The sequence below is a fragment of the Nothoprocta perdicaria genome, unplaced genomic scaffold, assembly GCF_003342845.1.
Source record: "Nothoprocta perdicaria isolate Ctin4 unplaced genomic scaffold, notPer1 scaffold_599, whole genome shotgun sequence".
Lineage (NCBI taxonomy): Eukaryota > Metazoa > Chordata > Aves > Tinamiformes > Tinamidae > Nothoprocta > Nothoprocta perdicaria.
This window is the reverse complement of record NW_020455864.1, coordinates 1-21,790: the sequence shown is the minus strand read 5'-3', so window position 1 is coordinate 21,790 and position 21,790 is coordinate 1. Positions and strand designations below refer to the sequence as shown.

The 21,790-nt window shown below is 36.0% G+C and overlaps 1 protein-coding gene across 1 annotated transcript; it reads left to right on the top strand.

The window, feature by feature from the left end:
* Positions 1-1,319: 1,319 nt before the first annotated feature.
* On the top strand, positions 1,320-21,756 carry LOC112955783 (mucin-5B-like). The gene is made up of 29 exons (XM_026049147.1): positions 1,320-1,344; positions 1,710-1,989; positions 2,302-2,416; positions 3,239-3,329; positions 4,474-4,583; positions 4,785-5,001; positions 5,811-5,936; positions 6,422-6,539; positions 7,336-7,474; positions 8,371-8,481; positions 9,066-9,135; positions 9,993-10,130; positions 10,212-10,376; positions 10,872-10,966; positions 11,770-11,896; positions 12,634-12,889; positions 13,371-13,423; positions 13,855-13,955; positions 14,802-14,953; positions 15,358-15,496; positions 15,585-15,698; positions 16,199-16,378; positions 17,155-17,394; positions 18,093-18,249; positions 18,538-18,666; positions 18,772-18,898; positions 19,703-19,746; positions 20,991-21,214; positions 21,433-21,756. Exons 1-29 carry the CDS (start codon positions 1,320-1,322, stop codon positions 21,754-21,756), a joined length of 4,167 nt encoding a protein of 1,388 aa, XP_025904932.1.
* Positions 21,757-21,790: the final 34 nt, after the last annotated feature.

The following is a 21,790-nucleotide window of genomic DNA, read 5'->3' as shown; positions in this document are numbered from 1 at the left end:
CCTCGTACATTGTCCATGGCCATACATAAAGGTACATGGAAAAAGAGGAAAAGCCCAGCTCCAAAAAGAAAACTGAGCAGAAACTGCAAGGACTTACTGAGGGGATAGTGAGACTGCTCAGAGCTCTCTCCTTCAAAGCTAGCCATCTTCTGGGGTCTTCTTGTGGAATAGGGGCTTCAGTCCCTTAGACAGGTGTCTTCCACTGCTGGGATGGATTATCCAACCTGCTGGCATTATAGCATTTATATTGGGGAAAAAATCTAGTAATATTGCTTGCTCTAGTTATCTTTTTGAAAAAGGTAGTTGCTAACCTTCCATGCAAGTGGGCAGCCTCTATTTGGGCTGAGATTTGTCAGTAAGGACTCAGCAAAGGAAGAGCAAACACCAAACAAGACTAGAGTTTGCAACACAGCCCTGACTTCAGCCTTTACCTCCCTCTGTCTGTGTGGCTCCCCATTCAAAGAGCCAGCATTTGGGAATGCCATTTGAGTCTGTGACCTCTCCCCCATCTATTTGCGAATTTTAAGGGATACAAAGACAATATATATACGAAAAGTTGATCCGTATTTCAAACTCTGTCTCTTTGTAATAGAAATTTTTATTTCTGCAATTACATTTTACTTTTCTATTTGGAACTCTTTCATGTTCTCTGATATGACACAGAAGTCTTCCTTTGGTCTTACAGATCAATTGTACCTGGGTCTTTTGATCCTATCTGAATGCCTCCCATGAAGATTTCAGATATAGGACATTTTACTTAAAAACTTTTGATTTTTTTTCCTCCACAGGAGCCCAGAGTCAAAGCCAACAGGAAACAGGAAAGAACTACACTGAACTTGTTCAGCAGGAACAAACCAGTAAGTTGGTTTATACTGTCTGCATATGTATTTGTATTTATTTCCTGCATCTCAAATAAATAATATATACACCAAAAAAAAAATCAGATATTTATGGTAATGTAAAGTAGATAAATATATTTGTAAGCTACTGTATTTAAAAGAATAGTAACACTTATATTGCATACCTATTAACAAATATATCTGGTATGTGGTTAGATTCGTATAATAATTGAAAACTGAGGAAAGAAAGGTATGGTCATGGAAGATGTATGCACAGGTGCATGAATATGTATGTATAAAATTAAAGTGGCATATAAATGCAGAATATTTTACTCAAGCCTATTAATTTTTTGCTCTTTTCTAGCTCAATTTCAGGTAAGGTAATAGAATTATTATCCTAGTTTTAATTTTCTTTCTTGCTTGCTTTTTTTTTTTTTAGCTTCTACTAATAACTCATCCAAGGTGAATATCATCTCACCAATGCTGACAAATCCAATCATAACACGTAAGTAAAGAAAATGAAATATATTTTCAAAGGAAAAATAAGAGGAATGAGAGAGGCAGGTCATCAAATGTGAGATAATATTGAACTGCTAGCTGTAACATGAATAGTTAGATAAAATTATAGATGAATGTAACTGAAGCCATTTATAGATTTATATAGGGCAGATAATCGATAATGAGTGAAGAATGAATATCCTATTACTAGTTTTAAAATTGATATTACTAATTTCATAATGGATAGGTGGACAGAAAGTAATAATAATAAAAAAAAAAGGTAGTCAGAGGAAAAGTATTCTCTGACAAAATTAAGCTTGGACAAATTGATATATTATGTTAAGCCTGGAAATTCATACTCATTTTTTACAGCTAGTTTTAAATTCACAGCTTCCAACCCTGCTCACAATGGCCGTGTGTGCAGCACATGGGGCAACTTCCACTTCAAGACCTTTGATGGGGACATCTTCCACTTCCCTGGGCTCTGTAATTATGTTTTTGCATCCCATTGCAATGCTGCCTATGAGGACTTCAACATCCAGATTAGGCGCACAGTCGTGGGAAATACTCCAATGATTAGTCATATCACCATGAAACTTGAAGGTGTAGCTGCTGAACTAACAAAGGAGGTAGTTAAAATCAACAGCAACAGGTAAGTTTATTCATAGCACTCATACGCTAACCACAGATGGTTTTCTTAAACTGGCCAAATACTTCCATTCATTTTAGGGAATGGAAATTATGTGTGCTTTAACAACTCTGACATTTTTTCTGATGTAAATAGTGAAATATAAAACCATTCAACAGTAAATCAGTCCTTCCCTTAAAGACTACATCAAATGCCTGTCTTTTCATACAGCTGCCCTGCTGAAGACTCCCTATAGATGCTAGATCACACAAACCATTTTTTTCTTTTTGTCAAACACCTGAGAAAATACTTAACATTTCTTCTACCTTTTCCCAGGGTACAACTACCATACAGCCAATCTGGAATTATGATAGAGAGAAGCAACATTTACCTGAAAATAACTAGCAAAATAGGCATTACGTTGATGTGGAATGAAGATAGCAGTATCCTGGTAAGAACAGCTCCTAAAAAGAGAGTCTTCAGGACTAGTTATTTAGAAGCACCTGACGTTAAATTTTCCATGGGCCCATTCATAGATATAACTTCTGTAATTGTGTACACCCAGAGCATGTGGACATCAAGTTGCTAAAACTGAAAGAAACAAAGACTGAGTATGAAGGTAAAACTAGGTATATACACCTCATGTCTTGATATATACACCTAGTTTTATAGACCTGGTGTCTACACATTCAGAAACGACAGAGCTACTCTCTGGTTAGACCAGACCCCATCTGCCTAGAGTTTACTATTGCCTTCCCACCTCTTACTACCAAATAATTCTTCCTTAAGATAAGTTTTTAACCAGGCTATCTTGAAGGAAACTACATGAGTTTGCTTCTGATGGGTGGCATAATTCCACTTAAAAGGGGGGTGAAAAATCACTTTCATTATACCATTAATATACTAGCAGTGTTACAGAGGGACACACTTACCTCCTCCAATGTAGTTTTCTAGGTGAATTACACTTACTTACGACTTCATTTTCACTGTCTATTTTTCTTTCTGAAGAAAGAGAGAGGCACACAGTAATACAACTGATGATGTCGTATGAAAATGAAAACAGTGTCTGCATTAATAGTTTGGGCTCTTGGATTTTAATCAAATCCAAGCCAACTTCATTCTGTTACTCAAATTTGAAGTAGATTGTGCAGATCAGAGATTGTAGCTTAAATTAGATAACATAGTCACAGCAGATGCAAATGCTTTCACTCATCTTGAACATGTAGAATATATATACTAATTACTACTGTCAACTTTCTTTCCACCCTTCTAGTTGGAATTGAATGAGAAATATGCCAATCAGACCTGTGGGCTTTGTGGAGACTTCAACGGTATTCCAGTTTACAATGAGTTCTACTCAAACGGTGAGTTTTTTAAATTAAAAAAAAAAAAAAAAGGGTTCTTGTGTCTTCAACATTTTTTGGTATTATTTTAGCATTAGCAGCAGCAGCATTCCTCTTTCCTATACTGCTTAAGGATTTATTCAGGACTATGATTCAATCTCTGTAGAAAAGTATGTAGCACATGTATATAATGTGTAGCACATAGATCAGATAACTAATTTAGTATTTAAAATATATTACTGGTGCATATTTCTTGTGTGCCATTGATTTATTTACCTATTCAGCTAACCCCATAGAAATGAGCCAGATTCACATCTACTAATATAAATATAGAAACATCTCCAGTGAAACAAAAGGTAATTATAATATCTAGTTAGTACATTTATTGTTTCAGTTCTTTTTTAAAATTAGAAATGCTTCTAATAACATATTTATTCTGATTTGTGGTGCCTAGCAAACAGCGTTTTTTTCCCTAGAATTAATGAGCCATTAAGCACAGTGCCACAATCTTGAATATGTAATCACATTCCACAAAGTAAACCCGTATTTGTCTCCTTATTTGCATAAAATATTATCTTCATCTGTCTCTCCATTCTCAGCTTGAGCCTTTTCCAAGACTTGTTTCAGAGTTGTCTCCATTGTCCATATTCATTTAAATAATTTTCCCTCTTACCTGTATGGGTTCAGTATCATCTGAAAACAGGTTTTTGCTTTCCAGTAAAAGTCTTATTTTGTGTCTAGATGTAATAAACAGAATTGTTTTCCAATGTACTTTTTTCCAGTATACTTTTTCAAGGGAGATATGCAAGGTAAAATGAGACTGCAATATCAGTGTTTATTTTGGAAGGAGTGGTGACTAAATGAAAAGACCTAAGGGAACTAACTGCCCTGGTCAGTTATCAACAGAATTGTTGAGAGAAGAAAAAGATAAAAAGCAGTTGCGAAAAAGAAAAAGAAAAAGAAAAAGAAAAAGAAAAAGAAAAAGAAAAAGAAAAAGAAAAAGAAAAAGAAAAAGAAAAAGAAAAAGAAAAAGAAAAAGAANAAGAAAAAGAAAAAGAAAAAGAAAAAGAAAAAGAAAAAGAAAAAGAAAAAGAAAAAGAAAAAGAAAAAGAAAAAGAAAAAGAAAAAGAAAAAGAACCCTCATTCTTAATCTTCTTTTGTACAGATATTAAGATGACAGCGTTACAGTTTGGGAATATGCAGAAAATGGATGGGCCAACAGAAAACTGCAAAGACCCTACTTCTTCCCTCCCAGATAATTGCACTGATAATTCTGTAAGGAGTATTCCTTTGCTTTTCTTTCAAATATATCTGTTTTTTCCCACTGCTTTGGCAGGAAAAAAAAAAAAACCTAAGATGATAGTAAATTGAAAACGTAGGATTCTATTAAAAAATAATTTAACAGAATAACAGTACTAAAAAGAAGTTGCTCCTCTGTATTTTGTGGAAGCTGTGATTTTTTTTTTTTCTCCCAAGGCTAATATATGCCAGAAAACATTGACCAGCTCTGCATTTGCAGAATGTAATGATCTAGTTGATGTTAGCAAGTACATTATGGTTTGCCAAGAAGACTTGTGCCGCTCTGAGAAGTCTAAAAATGCCTCGTGTATCTGTGATACCTTTGCTGAATACTCTCGGCAGTGTGCTCATGCTGGTGGGCAGCCTTTGAACTGGAGAACCTCAAAACTATGCCGTAAGTATCACTGGAGTTTGCCTTATTTCACACTCAGTGCCTAACAAGCAACAAGGTCCCAAATTATGCAAGGGGACACTATATAATATAATTAATTGGCAAAGAACAAGGAAAGGAGAAGAGGGAAAGAATGAGGAGTGCATGCTGACTTGTATCTTTGTTCTCTTCCTTCTCTCATGGTGGCTACTATAGTTTTTTCTCCAGTGAGGACTGATTGGGTCTTCACAGGTGTTTGGCTGGCTACACACTTCTTTACCACCTCCTGCTTGGTAGTGTCAAGTTTGCATCATTGTAATCTTCACAGAAATTTCTACTGAATTAAGTACCTAGTAGTTTATGTAGTAGCTGGTAAAACTGAAGTTACCAACATTTTTTTTCTAAAATAAAAATTCCCTGTTGTACTGTCTGCCCTTCCAGCGATATGTGAAAAATGCAAATATATAATAACTAGGAATCGAACAGCTACATTTCACCAGAAATACAGGTATTCCCAAGAATGGTGACTTCAGTAGAAAAACAGGTCTTGCTGGCTTATGGGGCCATTATCCTGATATGCTTAGGAGTTCAGTCAAGAGCCACCAGTTCAGGACCAGATAGTTCTTTTTAGACATAGTCATGGCAAGAAAATCTGAACTATGAAATATGGATTTGAGTACAAATTTCAAGGAAAGGTAAGGGTGGATCTGCAGTTTGGTATTATCTCTAGCTGTGACTTTATCTCTAGGTGTCAAATTTAAATGAATGTTTATTTCTATACATAACTAAAAATACTTTTGACCAAAAAAAAAAAATCTCCTTTGAAATTTTAGCTAAGACATGTCCTCACAACATGCAGTACCAGGAATGTGGCTCCCCCTGCACTGACACATGCACCAATCTTGAACGATCTCAGTTTTGTGAAGAGCACTGCATGGAGGGTTGTTTCTGTCCAACAGGTAAGTCATTATATCCTCACATCTCTGATGACGCTCAGTGAACAGCAGCAGTCTCGCTGTCAGATTCGGACAGATTCCATGTGGCTGAAGGCTCCTATAATTGCATTTTTTATAAGTGCATGTGATACATTTATTTATCATTTATCAACTGAAAAAATTACTTGGCAGTATATGTGCAACATTCAGAAAGCAGGAGAGATAGAACTAGACCTATAACCAAGGCTACTCCCAACAAGACGTGTATACTACAGTAAGTCCCTCTTTTAAAACAAGTTGAATTTAAGAATACAAAAGTTGAACACTGCAAAACGGGTGTAGTCATAACTGTCCTCAGCAGAACTATGCTCTGTCATGAGAGCTGTAGATCTGTCTCTAAGACTATATTTAGGATTTGTAATAGATTATGTAAAACAAACAAATAAACAGATTTATTTCCCTTATCTGTGAAACACCTCTTTAATTGACCAACATGTTTTTCTATTTAGGAACTGTGTTTGATGACATCAACAACTCTGGCTGCATCCCCATTCAGCAGTGCCCCTGTATTTATAATGGCAACACCTACGCTGCAGGAACTTCTTTTTCAGGCCAATGCCATTCCTGGTAACCTCTCTTACTACTCTAACTTGCTGTTTCATTTGTTTAATGGTTTACGATATGCAATTGCATCATCAGTAATCTGTTTATTTTACTGACCGCTACAATTCCAAAAAAACTTTAAAGAACATAGTTTGTTTTATTTAGCAACAGTCTTAACCAGGTTTGCATTCTAACCTTGATCAAAGTAAGGATTTACGATGTTTAGATTTCTCACTAGTAACTTGAAAAGCTTCCTCTCTGTTTATTTTGTTCAAGCATTTAGACTTCTCCAACGTGAATGAAGTACCAGTCATTTATGTATCTGCAAATATTTATTTTCTCTGGAGAAAGCAAGGGATTACATATGCACCCATTTTCTTATTAATTGTTTCTCTGCCTGTTTTACTATATCACCTCACGAAACAGATTTCATATATCTTAGGAGCAGACATGGGGTTACACTTGTCAGTTCCTAACACATATAGATAACAAAACAGAAGATATATTTTGAATTTGGCATTGTGCTTTCATGTTACCTGCCAAGGACAAGCAATTGGTCATCTAGTACTTCTTAAGTCAGAGTCCACCTGTCCAAAAGAAGAAAAAAAATCAAATGAGCAATATAACTACATACCAGACTCATTCATTCCCTTTAAACTTCACATGGTCACAGTATTCAGGAAAGACTGAAACCTAGGTTTTCTTTGAAACTACAACCTGAAGGGAAATACAGTAGCAAAATAGCTAGTCTAACATTGTAAATCCTTTTACTCTGGATTACTGCCACCGATTTAAGCTAACTTAATCCTCTCTCTTCCAGTACCTGTAATGGAGGTCAGTGGAATTGCCAAGACTTGCCATGCCCTGGAATATGTTCAGTGGAAGGAGGATCACACATTTCCTCATACGATAAAAAGCATTTCAGTGTCCATGGAGACTGTACTTATGTCCTCTCTAAGGTGGGCACTGGCAGATATTATAGGGGCATAAAACTTTGAGTATAGAAAGAAAGGGTGATGTCAATCAACACTCATGAAACTTTTACAAAAGACCATTGAATAGTTTCTCACTTAGATTACTAGGTAAGTGCTAGGCATATGCTGCCATTCAAAAGAGTCAATTATCTATTTTCTAAATTCTGAAAATTTACAGTTCTGAAAAATAAAAGGAAAATCATTTCAAATTAATAAGACAAATACTTTTTCTTTCCTCCCTTGGATTTTCAAATATAGAAAGATCAGTTGAAGTGAAAAGATACATTTCATTTAGATTCTGTACATTTTAAAACACTTATAAACCTTTGTAGGTTTATAGGTTTATAAAGGTGTATATATCTATGTTTATAGGTATAAACCTTATAAACCACTTTATTAAAAAATAAATCAGAAGAAATAAAGAAATTAAAAGTCAATTTTTATCAAAATATTTCATTATGCTAATGTGCAAATAAAATACCTAGATATTTTGAGTGCTTTTTCTGTTTATTCTGTGGTTTTTTTGTTCCTCTCTCCATTTCCACAGTTCATTAAAACCTGTGGTTTTGTCTAGTATTGATACCATCTCCAGAAGATGAAAATAACAGTAGAATTGAATATAAAAATAGGAAGGAATGAACAAGAACTCTGAATTTGGACATCTTGAAAGAAATTACAGAACTGGATTCCAATTATCTTATTGTTCCTATTCAATGAAAAAGGCAAAATTGAATTTTAGACCAAAGACAACCCAGGATATGGGAGAACTTACATCTTCTCCAGAAAGAGAAATATTTTTTCAGAGCTGAAAGGGAATTTGACAGGAAAAGCTTCTGTAATTAGCCTTTCATGAAGTAACTGTTGGCCTTTTTTTTTCTCAGCACTGTGAAGATGACACATTCACCATCCTTGCAGAACTACGCCAGTGTGGCCCAACTGACACTGAGACATGCTTGAAGACAGTGACCCTCAGCATAAGTAAAGGACAAACTGTAAGAATGCAAAATAACTATGTAGAACAAGCATAAAAAAAATGGAGAGCAAAGAAGCTAGGCCTTAAGCATTCAGTCTCAATCAGCATTTCTCCCTTGAAGATCAGGACAGGATTAGTGCATGTTATATTTTAATCAAGGAATACATTTTGTTATGAAAATAAGTAGCAAATTTGGCTTTGTGCAAGTTCATTGAGAAAAACATTGTATTCATAAAGCAGAAAACAATCTATTTTTTATGTCAGTTGCATGAAGAATCATAAGCTTTTGGGTAGAAGCTACAAACATAACAGTAACTGATGCAATTCATTACAAAAGAAGTAGGCCCCTACACTTCTAGAAATCAAGATGATGTAATTCAGGAAGAAGGTAAGAAGACTCTTTAAAAACAGTTCTTCTATCACAAGTAGAATTAGTAATTAGAAAATGAAAGGATTACAAGTGACAGGGAGAAGAAGAGGTGAAATCAGAAAAACAGCTCCCTTTAACAAATACCTTGGAGTGCACCTGAGTCGTAACCATTATTTCCCCTTCAGTCGAAGTAAATCTTTACACTGCTGCCCATTGTTTCTCTTCTTTACCAGGTCATCATGGCCAAACCTGATGGTAGTGTGCTTGTGAACTCAATAAATACTCAGCTGCCTTTCTCAGCAGGTATGTTTCCTCTAACAGTCTGTAAGTGATAAACTCAGAACTTCCCTCCACACCTGCTTGCTATTTTACACCACAGTAGAGCTGAGTACTGAGTATCCAGAACGTTTACGCCCTGATTTTTCCTGGGATATTGCCAGCGTCACACAAGTGTTTTTGAATCTGAAGTGTGAAGTTTAGTGTCAAAAGGAAATACGAGGCCATAGATACATAGTCAAGAGTTCAAACACAAGCAAACAGTATTTACAGTCTTTGGATTTAGTTGTGACAAAGATCTCTTCCATCTCATTGCCCAAAGGATTACTTATCTCCTGCTTGTTCAGAGAGAAATTTGATTTTTGCTGTCTACCTCAGTAAAGAACGAGTCTATGTATTACCTGTAACATCTACATTTTGCTTATTTTCCCTCTCCAATGAAGTGGGAGAGGGATATGTACATTTGTACACAATGAATAATTCATACACAATACACAAATAATAATAATTCATTACACAATATACAATACACAAATATACATTCATATACAATGAAGTATATATATATATACTATACAAGTCTAGAAACAAGAAAAAAAAATTGTTAATGCCATCCAGTTCCAGAGAAAAGAATGAGCTTCTTTTCTCACAAGGAGTAATCTCCAACTATTTAATGCTGAGATTGAAAATCAAGTTGGCAACTTGGTAGCTACAAGCAAATTGTGAATTGTAAATTTTGATTTATATTTCTAATTCTTCTTTTAAAACATTGGCTTTATTTCACATCAGCATTTGCAATGAAAGAAAAATTCAAGAATAGTTCAGTGATGCATTGTTTCATGCATTTGACCTCATCCCGAAAGTGATCTCTTTTATATCCATAGCTAACGTCACTATCTTCAGCCCTTCATCATTCTTCATCATCCTATCAACAAGTTTTGGCCTACAGCTTGAAATTCAAATCACACCCATCATGCAAGTATTTGTGCGGCTCGATCCTATTTTCAAAGACCAGACCTGTGGTAAGTGAATGAAATATAGCTTCTTGCTTAATGTGTTTTGTCTGTTGTGAGCAGTATAAACTTTTCAGTGCTTTTCAATAGGTCTCTGTGGAAATTTCAATGATGTCCAAGCTGATGACTTTAAGGCCATAAGTGGAGTAGTTGAAGGAACAGCAGCAGCATTTGCTAATACATGGAAAACTGAGGCTTCATGCCCTAATATCCAAAACAGTTTTGAGAATCCTTGTGCACTCAGCATTGAAAATGGTAAGTGCTTCTTAGAATTTCTTTTAGAATTTTTCCCCCTCATAGCAAAAGTCTTCTATTGGCAAAAGAAATCACAATGAAAGAGAATAAAGAATCTTACCTGGTAAGTAAATGCTAAAAGATGTATATTTGAAATGAGAAAGACATATTAACAATGAAAGTGCTAAGGATAAGTAACAAAATAAAAGAGGAATCAAGGAAGCATAAGTCAAGAAAATTATACAATCACTGAAATAGGAGTGAATGTCTAAGCTTACAATTTGGTGTCAGCAGAGTGGATTGCAGGAATATTTTTGGTAATCCTGCATTCAGCTCCTTCAGCAAGTCTGTTTCCATTGGTTCTTAGGTTCTAGCAATCCTCACTCACAAGTTGAGTGCAAAAAGAAGAGATTTGGTATAGTTTCAGAAGTGGCTTCACAGACCAAGCTGATGTTTTTTTGTGGCTAATAAGATATAAACGTTAACGTGAATTGGCATAATTTATTCTATTCACAGAAAAGTATGCTCAGCATTGGTGTGGGCTCCTAACCAAAAGCAAGGGACCGTTTGCTGATTGCCATTACGCAGTGAACCCTTCAATTTACCACACGGTACTTTGTTATCCTGTTTTTCCCCTTAGAAACATTTCAAATAGGAGAATACTACCAATCTGTCAGTAAAGGACTGTACCTGAATGTTTCTTGTATTATGCAAAGCCTCTATTTTAATTTCTGTATCGCAGTACTTCTTTCTCTCAATGTGGATTTCTGCTTGTGCTGTAACCTTACCTTATTTCAATTAATACTCTTGACACTGTCATCCTGAGCTGCTTGCAAATGCAGAGGCTGCTGCTCCTGAATGGATATAAGCATATAATAGGAAGTTTATGTAACAGATTATCAACTGCTTGTTTGAATATTAAAGCGAATTATTGTCTCCCTACCCTTCTATCTCATAAGTAACTACTTGACAGAGAAATCCCAATGTCTAATTAAGTGGCATCATTCTGCTGTCTGTATCTTGTCCATCTTTCTTCTTACTATGAGTCATCTAGATATGGATTCTGGTGAGAAGACAGAGTCAGCCTGTGTACTGTGAATAGGCTATGCTATTGTGCAGCGTATTTGTAAATTCAGGTTCAGGTAAACATGAAGCTCTTAAGACCATTGTTTCTCAATCACAACTGCAGACACCAATTGAATTTCTATTACCTTCATTCTCCTCTACCAGGAAACTTAAGGGAAAGAATTGAAAGAAAGAAAGAAATGTTTTCTGCGAGTGTATCTGACAAAGAATACATGATATGATATATCATATAGGATATATGATACATGAGATCATAAACTTAGCATGTATTTTCTTTGGCTTGACAGTTATACAAGTCTCAAGACTTTATTTTTCCCTATATTCCTAGAACTGCATGTTTGATACATGTAACTGTAAAAACAGTGAGGACTGCCTGTGTGCAGCTCTGTCTTCGTATGTGAGGGCATGTGCTGCAAAAGGAATCCAGCTGAGTGGATGGAGAACTGACGTCTGCGGTAAGTACTGTAATCATTCCCTATTCTAAGAAAGCCCATCAATAAAACATGTCCACCAAAGATTATTTTATACTGATTTCTGGGCAAGGAGTAAGTGTTGGGGAAGGGATTTTGATAAGTGTGCTCCTAGCAACAATTTTCTAGTCTTGCCTTAGAATCAATCCATTACTAGCAAGAGTAAACACAAATAGATGGGAGAAATTGCTAACTTATGAAAAAGGAAGCTGTTACAGAAATACCTCTACATTTTTCTGCATTATTTTGAATTAACTGCATCTTTACTTACCACAAGTTATGATAGAGATAAATGTGACATACTAGAATAAGAGTATCAGTTATACTAACCAGTATGCTTGCAAAGGAAAGGTGTCTGAAGTTGCATGCTAGGTTCCTCTGATCCAGATGGTCTATTTCCAGAATACTGGGAGATATTCCAAGAGACATGGTTTAGAAGTCTTGGTGATGAAAGGCAAGGCCTAGTTAAGGTTTCTTTCTGAAATTTCATTTGAAAAAGTGTTTTTTTGTTTGCATACATCTCTTGATTTACTCAAATTGTACTGTAGCTTCTCATGACTAATTCCAAAGATATTCAGAAATAAATTTACATGAAAATTGCAACATAGGCAAAGGAAAGTACAAAAATATTTATCTACTTTTTCTACCGTCTACTGTTTCTTTCTTGCCATCACAGATTACCATCTGTAATTAACAAACCTCTTCTCTTTTCCTCTTTAAAGGAAAATATACAACCTTGTGTCCTAAATCCCTAAGTTATAGCTATACTATTCATTCCTGTCAACCAACTTGCCGGTCACTGAGTGAGCCTGATGTCACATGCAACATCAAGTTTGTCCCACTTGATGGTTGCACCTGCATAAATGGAACATACATGGATGACAGCGGCAAATGTGTGCCTGCTGATGCATGCCCCTGCTACTACCGAGGATCTCCCATACCATATGGGGAAGTAGTCCATGAAAATGGGCTTGTATGGTAAGTGGATCTTCTGCAGAACACTCAAGTGCTATTGTGCACGTATATTTTCTCATCAAAAATATGCTGCATTTAAACTGCTGTGTAAGTTTTGATACAGCACTGTAATAGATAGTTTTCAGAAATTATGCATATTTCCTGCATACAAAACAATGCAATTGTGTTTAGGTGCATTTTCTATTTAATTCGGAGTTTTTCCTCGTGTAAAACATACCACTACATGGGCAAGAGGAGATCTTACGAGGAATGAAATGACAAAGAGGGACATATTCCTTTTTAAGACATGAGTTTTCCTGTTAAACAATAACGGCTGTTTTATGAAAGCACCCCAGTAGGTGTGTTGAGAAGAATTTCTTCTCTGAGATTCCAAGATAGCATTCTGAAATTCCATATATTCCTTGGAATCTACTGACACTTAATAATCTGTAAGTACCTCTCAACACTTGGTTTTAGAGGAAAAAATGTGTTTCCTTTCTTACAGCACTTGCACGCAGGGTAAACTGAATTGCATTGGAACACCAAATCCACATGCAGGTAAAAAACCAACCAACCAGCCTTGGGCTTGTCTTTTTTCTCTATAGCAAGTTTCTAGTAGACAGAGATGACAGAATGCAGCTTTCTTAATTTGTTTTTTAAATAATAGAAGTATTTCTCATTTAGTTATAATGTAGCAGATACTATAAAAGGCAAAAACAAACACAGAGATAATAGATTACTGGTAGGACTTCATTTTCTAAAAGATTTTTTTAAAACTCTTTTTCCTGGAAATTCACAGTGCTCTGTTGCTAAACAACTAGATTCCCATTTAGCAGACTGAACGCCTGTTTAGACTGTCTTGCTGTTTAGCAGACAGCACTCCTTATTGAAATGTGCACTCCCAAAGAATTTCTAGATATTTCCTTTGGCTACAACCGGGATAAACCCTGTGCCATTTCTCATTGTTCTTATTTCTTTTCTTCATCTAGTTTGTGAGCATCCCATGGTGTACTTCGACTGTAGAAATATCACTGCAGGAACCACGGGAGCAGAATGTCAAAAAAGTTGCCATACTTTGGATATGCAATGTGTAAGTATGACAGGACTAAATGAGGCGGTGCCTTCAGGTTTTCTCCAAAGTCTTGAAGTCCTTATTCATTGATAATACATTTATTCCACTCTGAACTTGCAACGTCAATACTTCTTGTAACAAAAGCCTAAAATCATGTTGTAAAATATGAACAATGGGATGCTTAGATCAAGATATGGTATTCAATTTAATTCGTCAGGTTGGTGTCAAACTCTCTTCAGCTACTGCAAACAACAGTAATTAGTAAAAACATCTAGGGATTTACGATACATATTACTTCCGTAGAGAAAATTATTGGCTATAATTCTTCCTCATACCACATTGAAATCTTCTACATGAATATCTTGCATACCTAATTATATTGCCTTATCTAGGTATATGGTCATGCACCACACGCCAATTGCTGAATAAATATCACGCAAGAAATCATATTTCACTGTAACTGCTAAAACAAACAAAACAAAAAACAAATTTTAAAAAACCCCAAAATCCCATCTTTTTAAACTTCCGTTCATTCGATCACAAATTACTCATTACAAAGTGCAAGTTTTTTTTCCACCTAGTATATGCCAAGACAGTGTAATTCAATGTAATTCAGATTCCACAAACTCCAGCACTGCAACCATGATTAGCAGAAAAAATATTTGTCTTTGACAGGCTAATAGTCTAATAAAGTCAATACCCAATAACTTCTTCTTTGTTCTATGACCTATGGCTTCAGAGTCCTCTCTCATTTAAAATGTGCAGAAATAAGCTCCATATAAATATACTTTACGAGAATTTAGTCTTTTCTCTGTTGTGATGGGTTCACACTCTGAAATTATATTTTCCTCTTGGCTTTTCCAGTATAGTACACAATGCACATCTGGCTGTGTGTGCCCAGCTGGGCTTGTGCTAGATGGGAAGGGTGGCTGTATTCCTGAAGAGGAGTGTCCATGTATTCACAATGAGGCCATGTACCAGCCTGGGGAAAAGATCAAAGTTGACTGTAACACCTGGTAAGTAATTCCTGAGAAGAAGCATCTATCATTTGCCTTTCCAGAGTTCTATCATTTGCCTTTCCAAAATCTTAAATAGCGCGGTAGTGAGGAAAGATTCAGATTGTGTATTTATCAGCTGATGGATTTTTCTGTTTTGGATTCACTAGAACGAGCAGATTTTCTTCAGTTTGTAGACAAAAACAAAGAATGAGAAGGAGTCTTTGAGACTGCAGTATTCTTTAAATATTATCCTATTTTGCAGCCAATTCCTTCAGGCTAACAGAACAGAACTCTGCTTTAGTTGTTCACCTGAGAAATTTAAAAGACTATATTAACCTCAGAATCAATATACATTTAGTATGGATGAGACTCCAAATAAATGCTGAGGTGATGGGATGTGCCTGCTTTCTTCTCATTCTTAGTGTATGCAAGGATAGAATGTGGGAATGCACCAATAATCCATGCCTGGGTACTTGTGCTGTTTATGGAGATGGACATTATATCACTTTTGATGACAACAGATTCAGCTTCAATGGAAACTGTGAATACACACTTGTCCAGGTACTGATAACTAGCAATAGCAAATGTTACATAACCCTGATCTTGCCTAGGACAATAATATATTTTTTTAATGTTATTCTCTATCCAGAACCACTGTGGGAAGAATGGTACAGTGAATGGAGCCTTCAGGGTTATCACAGAAAATATTCCCTGTGGCAACACTGGGACAACCTGCTCAAAATCTATCAAAGTTTTCCTAGAGGTAAATAACCAAGATTTTGCATGCAGAACTGTTTTGGTCTATATCTTTTTAAGAATTAGGAGAAACCAAGATAAAAAATGTTGCAAGAAAGCTACAGAAAATAGTTTTAAAAAAATGACTCATAAGCTTAAAGCAAAACCAATTACTTTTTTAGTAGAGATTCCTAGATTTTTCCTTCTCCACTCTCACAAAACTATCTGTACTATCATTGAGCAGCATACAGCTCTATAGGAGAAATATCTCTGGCAGAAATTTAGTGTAAAATGTCAGAAGATAGCTTTATTCTCTCACTGTAGTCCCTCCATAACTGTACACCCTTTTTTGACCCACACCATTTAAAATCCATTTTCTACCTCAATTCCAGGAATCAAAATTTAGTTTTCCTCTCATTCAGATTTTTCACTTTATGTAAAGTAGTTGTAGTGCTTCTAAAACTGGAGAAATATATTCAAAAATATAGCAGTTATTAGACTGATTTTATTTTTTTTCCCCTGTTTCAGAGCTATGAACTGATACTTGGTGAGGAGCATGTCAGTGTGGTAGAAAGAGGACAAAAAGGCCATGTGCCATTCACAGTCCGCTACATGGGTATGTACTTGGTTATTGAGACCACCAGTGGACTGATCCTCATGTGGGACAAGAAAACTAGCATCTTCATCAAGCTCAGCCCTGATTATAAGGTGTGTTCCTAGCAGTGTGTGGTCCAGATTTGGACAGGAAGTTAGTTTTGCTCAGACCTTGACAAGATCCCAAACATGACATATCTTTAGCATTCCTGCAGGAGATCCCATATTATTTTCCATTCCTCTGTTACCTCAGGAAATCATTTCCATCTCCTGCTGCTATTCTGAGCTCTGAAAGCAGCATTCAGTACCTATTTGGTCTGACACAGCCTGAATGAGCAAAATGCTTTTTGCTGATTTTAAGTTAATGTTACTCAACGTCTATTGTAGCCTATCACAGTTTTATATACCTATAAATCTGGAATTTAAGAATATTTTGCAGTGTACAAGGAAAATGTCGTTTCTCTTTATCCCTGTTAGTGGTCATAATGGTATTCAATGAGTACATTATATGGTTTGACTAGTAGTTTTAAGGCTCTTCTATATATGTGCAGCCATACTATAAAGCAAAGAATAAATTAAAGGCTGAGTCAGCTGAGTCCTCCTTTTCTTGATAAAGAAAGATAGTAGGATACAACAACTAAGATGGTTTTCATTATTCAGATTTAAAAGAAAAGTAAAAGAATCCTCCTAGCATTAGTGGTCACAGTCTGTGGCTTAAGAAACAAATGAATGCTTTTCCAAAACAAGTAGAACTAAAATATTTTCAAAGATGCTGGGGAAAGTTAGAGTGGAAATGCTGTATTCAAACAGTTGAATGACAAGTGTTCTTTCAGTCTCAGATGTTGCTTCTGGTTTTCTCATATCATTATTTTATTTACTTCCTTTTGCAGGGCCAGATCTGTGGCCTCTGTGGAAATTATGATGGCAATGGCATCAATGACCTTACTACAAGAAGCCAATCTGTGGTAGAGAATGTCCTAGAATTTGCAAACAGCTGGAAAGTATCCTCTGGATGTCCTAATGCTGACTGCATTAAGGATCCATGTTCTACCAACCCTTATCGAAAGTCCTGGTCAGAGAAGGAGTGTAGCATCATCAACAGCAACATCTTTGCTGCCTGTCACTCTCAGGTATAACCAGGAGTGGAGTTTACTGTGTGAAATGTGAGGTCTTTGTATTAGTCAGGCATCCAATGGATTGAATCATGTTTACCTATAATCCACTGAGTATATGTGACCTGCAGACTTTCAGTCCCTACTTACAGAAAATAGCAGCTCATTTAGTTCACAGGAAATAACACCGTCTTAGTAGAAAAGAATAATATTTTCAGAATGTCTATGATTTCCTTGTAGTGTAACTTAGCTAATAGCTCTCACATGCCATGTACAGAACATAAGGTCAACAAAATCATAACATTCTGGGATGGTAATGACAAAAGCTCAGCGTAGCCTTCAACTGTCACTAATACATACCAAATATATGGGACAGATCCACGCTGTTTTACTACCTTAGCTCTTTCCAGGAATAGATACCTTATTTTCAATTGTAGTTCCTTGGGACTATTTGGGAACATGAATCTAATTCTTCACTGAGACATGACTCTAGTTTGACTGAAAATATGGTAACAGTACATACTGTATATATGACTGAGATTTACTATCTGTTATCACCTCTGATACTGGAGAGTGTTTAGAGACATAAGAAAAAGGATTACTTTATTTAAGCTTCTCTTCTGAAATACTGCAGTTTTAAGAAAACTGGTCTAGCAAAGCTAGGAGAGAACTGAGAAGGCAAGATGTATATTATAACTTTTCTTTTTTTCTAACAGGTTGAACCAGGAAAATATTACCAAGCATGTGTGACAGATGCTTGTGCATGTGACACTGGAGGAGACTGTGATTGTTTATGTACAGCAATAGCTGCCTATGCTCAAGCTTGTAGTGAGGCTGGCGTCTGCATAGCCTGGAGAACCCCTTCACTCTGTCGTGAGTTTTCTCTGAAAAAAACTTCTGTGTTTCTGAGTGTAGTTTAATATACATCAATGCTTTGTTCATGTCCTTGAGCACATGTTCTGGGTAATTTTCCAGGATGCACAATTAATGTTACTGTAGATTTTCAGACTTAATTGTCTTGATGATCACCCAGTTTCACCTATTCAGTCATGCTTTCCAAGACTGTTCAAACAGCATGGCAGTGATATAATGAACAGACATAAAACAAGAAGCTTTTTTTTTTGCCCTCCTGAACATGTCCACATTTCTATATTTCCTTAGCACTGTTCTGTGATTACTACAATCAACAAGGGGAATGTGAATGGCACTATAAGCCTTGTGGAGCTTCCTGTATGAAGACATGTAGGAACCCAAGTGGAAAATGCCTTCATAACTTGCCAGGTTTAGAAGGTAAAAAAAAAATCTGCAAGATCAGTTAAATGGGCACATACACTTTTGCTAGCTATATCTATTTCTCCTCTTTACTGCCCTCTATACTGCTCTTCCTTGCTTCAGGTTGCTACCCCAACTGCCCACCAGACAAGCCATATTTTCATGAGGATCAGATGAAGTGTGTCAATCTCTGTGACTGTTACGATAATGAAGATGGGAAGATATATAGAAGGGATGAATGTAATGTATGGTAAGGCTTTACATATTTGGCATATGTGTGTGCAAGCAGATAAATGAGAAGTTGCACATTCCTTTTGCATTGCAGGATGAGTTTATAAGGCACAAATAATGCCTAATACCGATTTTCATACCGCACTTATAAGTTGTTCTGTTATGCAATTTTCTCCTCTGTTGATTTTGTTTCTGATTATACTATAAGTCTCTCAGCATAATAACAAAACAGAAAACAGTAAGTAATTATGACTATGTATATATATATATACACACACACACGCACAGAATTACAGGAGTATAGATATGATCTAATTACGATCTACTTCTAATTATTTTATTACATTCTTATACTGTTTTCAGTGTTCAGGCTCGTTCCCTTTCTTAGTACAAATACATTACAGGGATAAGCAAAGCAGTATATAGCATTCTTTAAGACCTCAAGCTGTAGCTTCCTCTAATCCCAACTTCATTCTTACTTATAAATTCAATTTTAATATAAAGGAAAAAAAAAGGGAAATAATAGGGAAAAGAAGCAGCAAACATGAAATGGACATTCAAGGAATAAAAAGTCATGCCAATGCAAGCTATGGAGAGGGGAAAAAAGTTGAAAGTTGTGAAAGAGAAAAATGGCTTTCTACTCATTAATCTAAAATGAGGAATTATTATCTGGACTGTGGATGCTCTTCTGGATCTATTTCAATAAGAAAAGCTATCATTTGCATTTATCCCATCCTGCCTCATGGTAATAGTATCTCACAGAAAATAACAGTATTACATTTCCTCATAATCATAAATATTTTTTTCCTGTTATTTTTTTCAGTGAATGCACATCAGAAGGCTTACAGTGCAAGTTTGATGAAACAGGTAACATAGCTAAGATTTAAGAAAATGAAGTACTGGAGATGATTTTCATAGGCTGACTGTAACCTTCTGAATTACAGCATGCTACTGTATTTATGAAGGAAAGAACTATAAATATGGTGAGCTGATCTATGATACCACAGATGGAACTGGATGGTGTTTTAGTGCAAACTGTGATGTCAATGGAACAATAAATAGAAATATCATTAAATGTGGCGTCTCAACAACAACTCCACTAACATTTTCTACAAGCCAGCCCACATCTACTGCTACAGGTACTCATAGTTACTTTTCAAAATACCTGAAAAAAAAAACTGTGGAAGGGAATGAAATATACCTAAAAGGGATAGCATCAGCTAATGGCATATAATTTTATTTGAGATCATTGACTTCTGCTAGAGAAATCAAATTCAGCTGACAGTTTTCATTGCTTAGACTGCAATTAAGGACATAGAAATGAATGCAGCATCTTTTGCGAACTCAGTTTTCTTGATGCTTAACCAGTTTTTCCAGGGAAAAAATTACATGACTTAATAATTATTGCATTCTGGAGAATCCTCACTTCCCTGCACACACAAAAGCACGTAAAAACCCAGCAGTTCTGGACCTATTCCTGGGCATTAACAGTTACTGCTGCTTGAATAATTAATGACCACAATAGTGCAAATTAGAGGTAAGAATTCTGAATGCCCAAAATCATTCAAAGCCATTATTTGTGAACTTTTCTAATGGTTACAATCTTCAACAACAAAATCAGCAGATCCTTTCTTCAACAGTACCAAATTTTATGCTAACTCATTACACTGACCATACAATCCTAAGACATATTTTCATAGAATTATACAATATTATTGGAAGAATACTTCAGAATACTTTAGAGTTTGCATTGTTATGACAACAGGAGTGTACTTTTCTGATGGGAAAAAAAAAGGAAGAAAAAAGTATAGAGGAAAAAATAAGGAATCAAACCTCCTCCTGCTTTTAACAAAAAATAAAAATGCATTTCTCAACTTGAATCTCACTTTGTAGGAAAATACTAACACAAAGAAAATCTTCTGTCCATGTTTAACAAAGAAATTACAAAAAGGGGTCCTGTAAATTACCACTATAGACAGACTCAAAAACAACATTAGAAATAAAGACAGTGAAAGCAGGCTCATTAAAATACATGGAAGAGGAGAAATTGCCTACTGACAGTTGTTTCAGTATGAGAGCACAACACTTAAATTTCTTGTTTGTAATTACAGGAATGATAACAACAACTCCAGTGACAACTGTATGTGTAAAAAAAATATGTGAATGGTCAAAATGGTATGACAGCACACAGCCTGAAAATGGAACAGACAGTGGAGATTATGAAACACTGGAAAACCTCTATAATAAAGGATACAGCATATGCAAAACTCCAAGTAGCATTGAATGCCGAGCCAAAGACCACCCAGATACATTGTTGCAAAATCTCAACCAAACAGTAAGATGTACTCAAAACACTGGACTAATATGCAATAATAAAGATCAACAAAATAAAATATGTTATAACTACCAAATAAAATTACTATGCTGCAGTTACATACCATGTGCAGAAACACCAACTACAACAACAGGAACAAAATCAACTATTCCGGAGGAATCGACACCATTTACAAAAACAATTAATACAATACAGACAATAATTAAAACAACACCCAGCAAAGAGACACAACAGCAAAGAACAAACAGGCCAGAGACATTCACCACCACTCGTCCCAGCCTGGGGACTACTACTCCAGCACCTACTGCTACTGCCTCGACCCTACCCAAGTCAACATGGTCAACCACTCAGAGCACAACAAGCGTCTCACAGACCTCCGCCCCTCCCACACAGGCCACGACCACCATCGAGCCCACCACAACAGTGTCTACCGCCACCACCACCACGACAACAGTGCCGACCACCACCACCACCACAACAGTGCCGACCACCACCACCACAACAACAGTGCCTACCACCTTGAGGACCCCTCCTCCCCCTAGAGAAGGAACCACCATCCCCACGCCAACACCAACC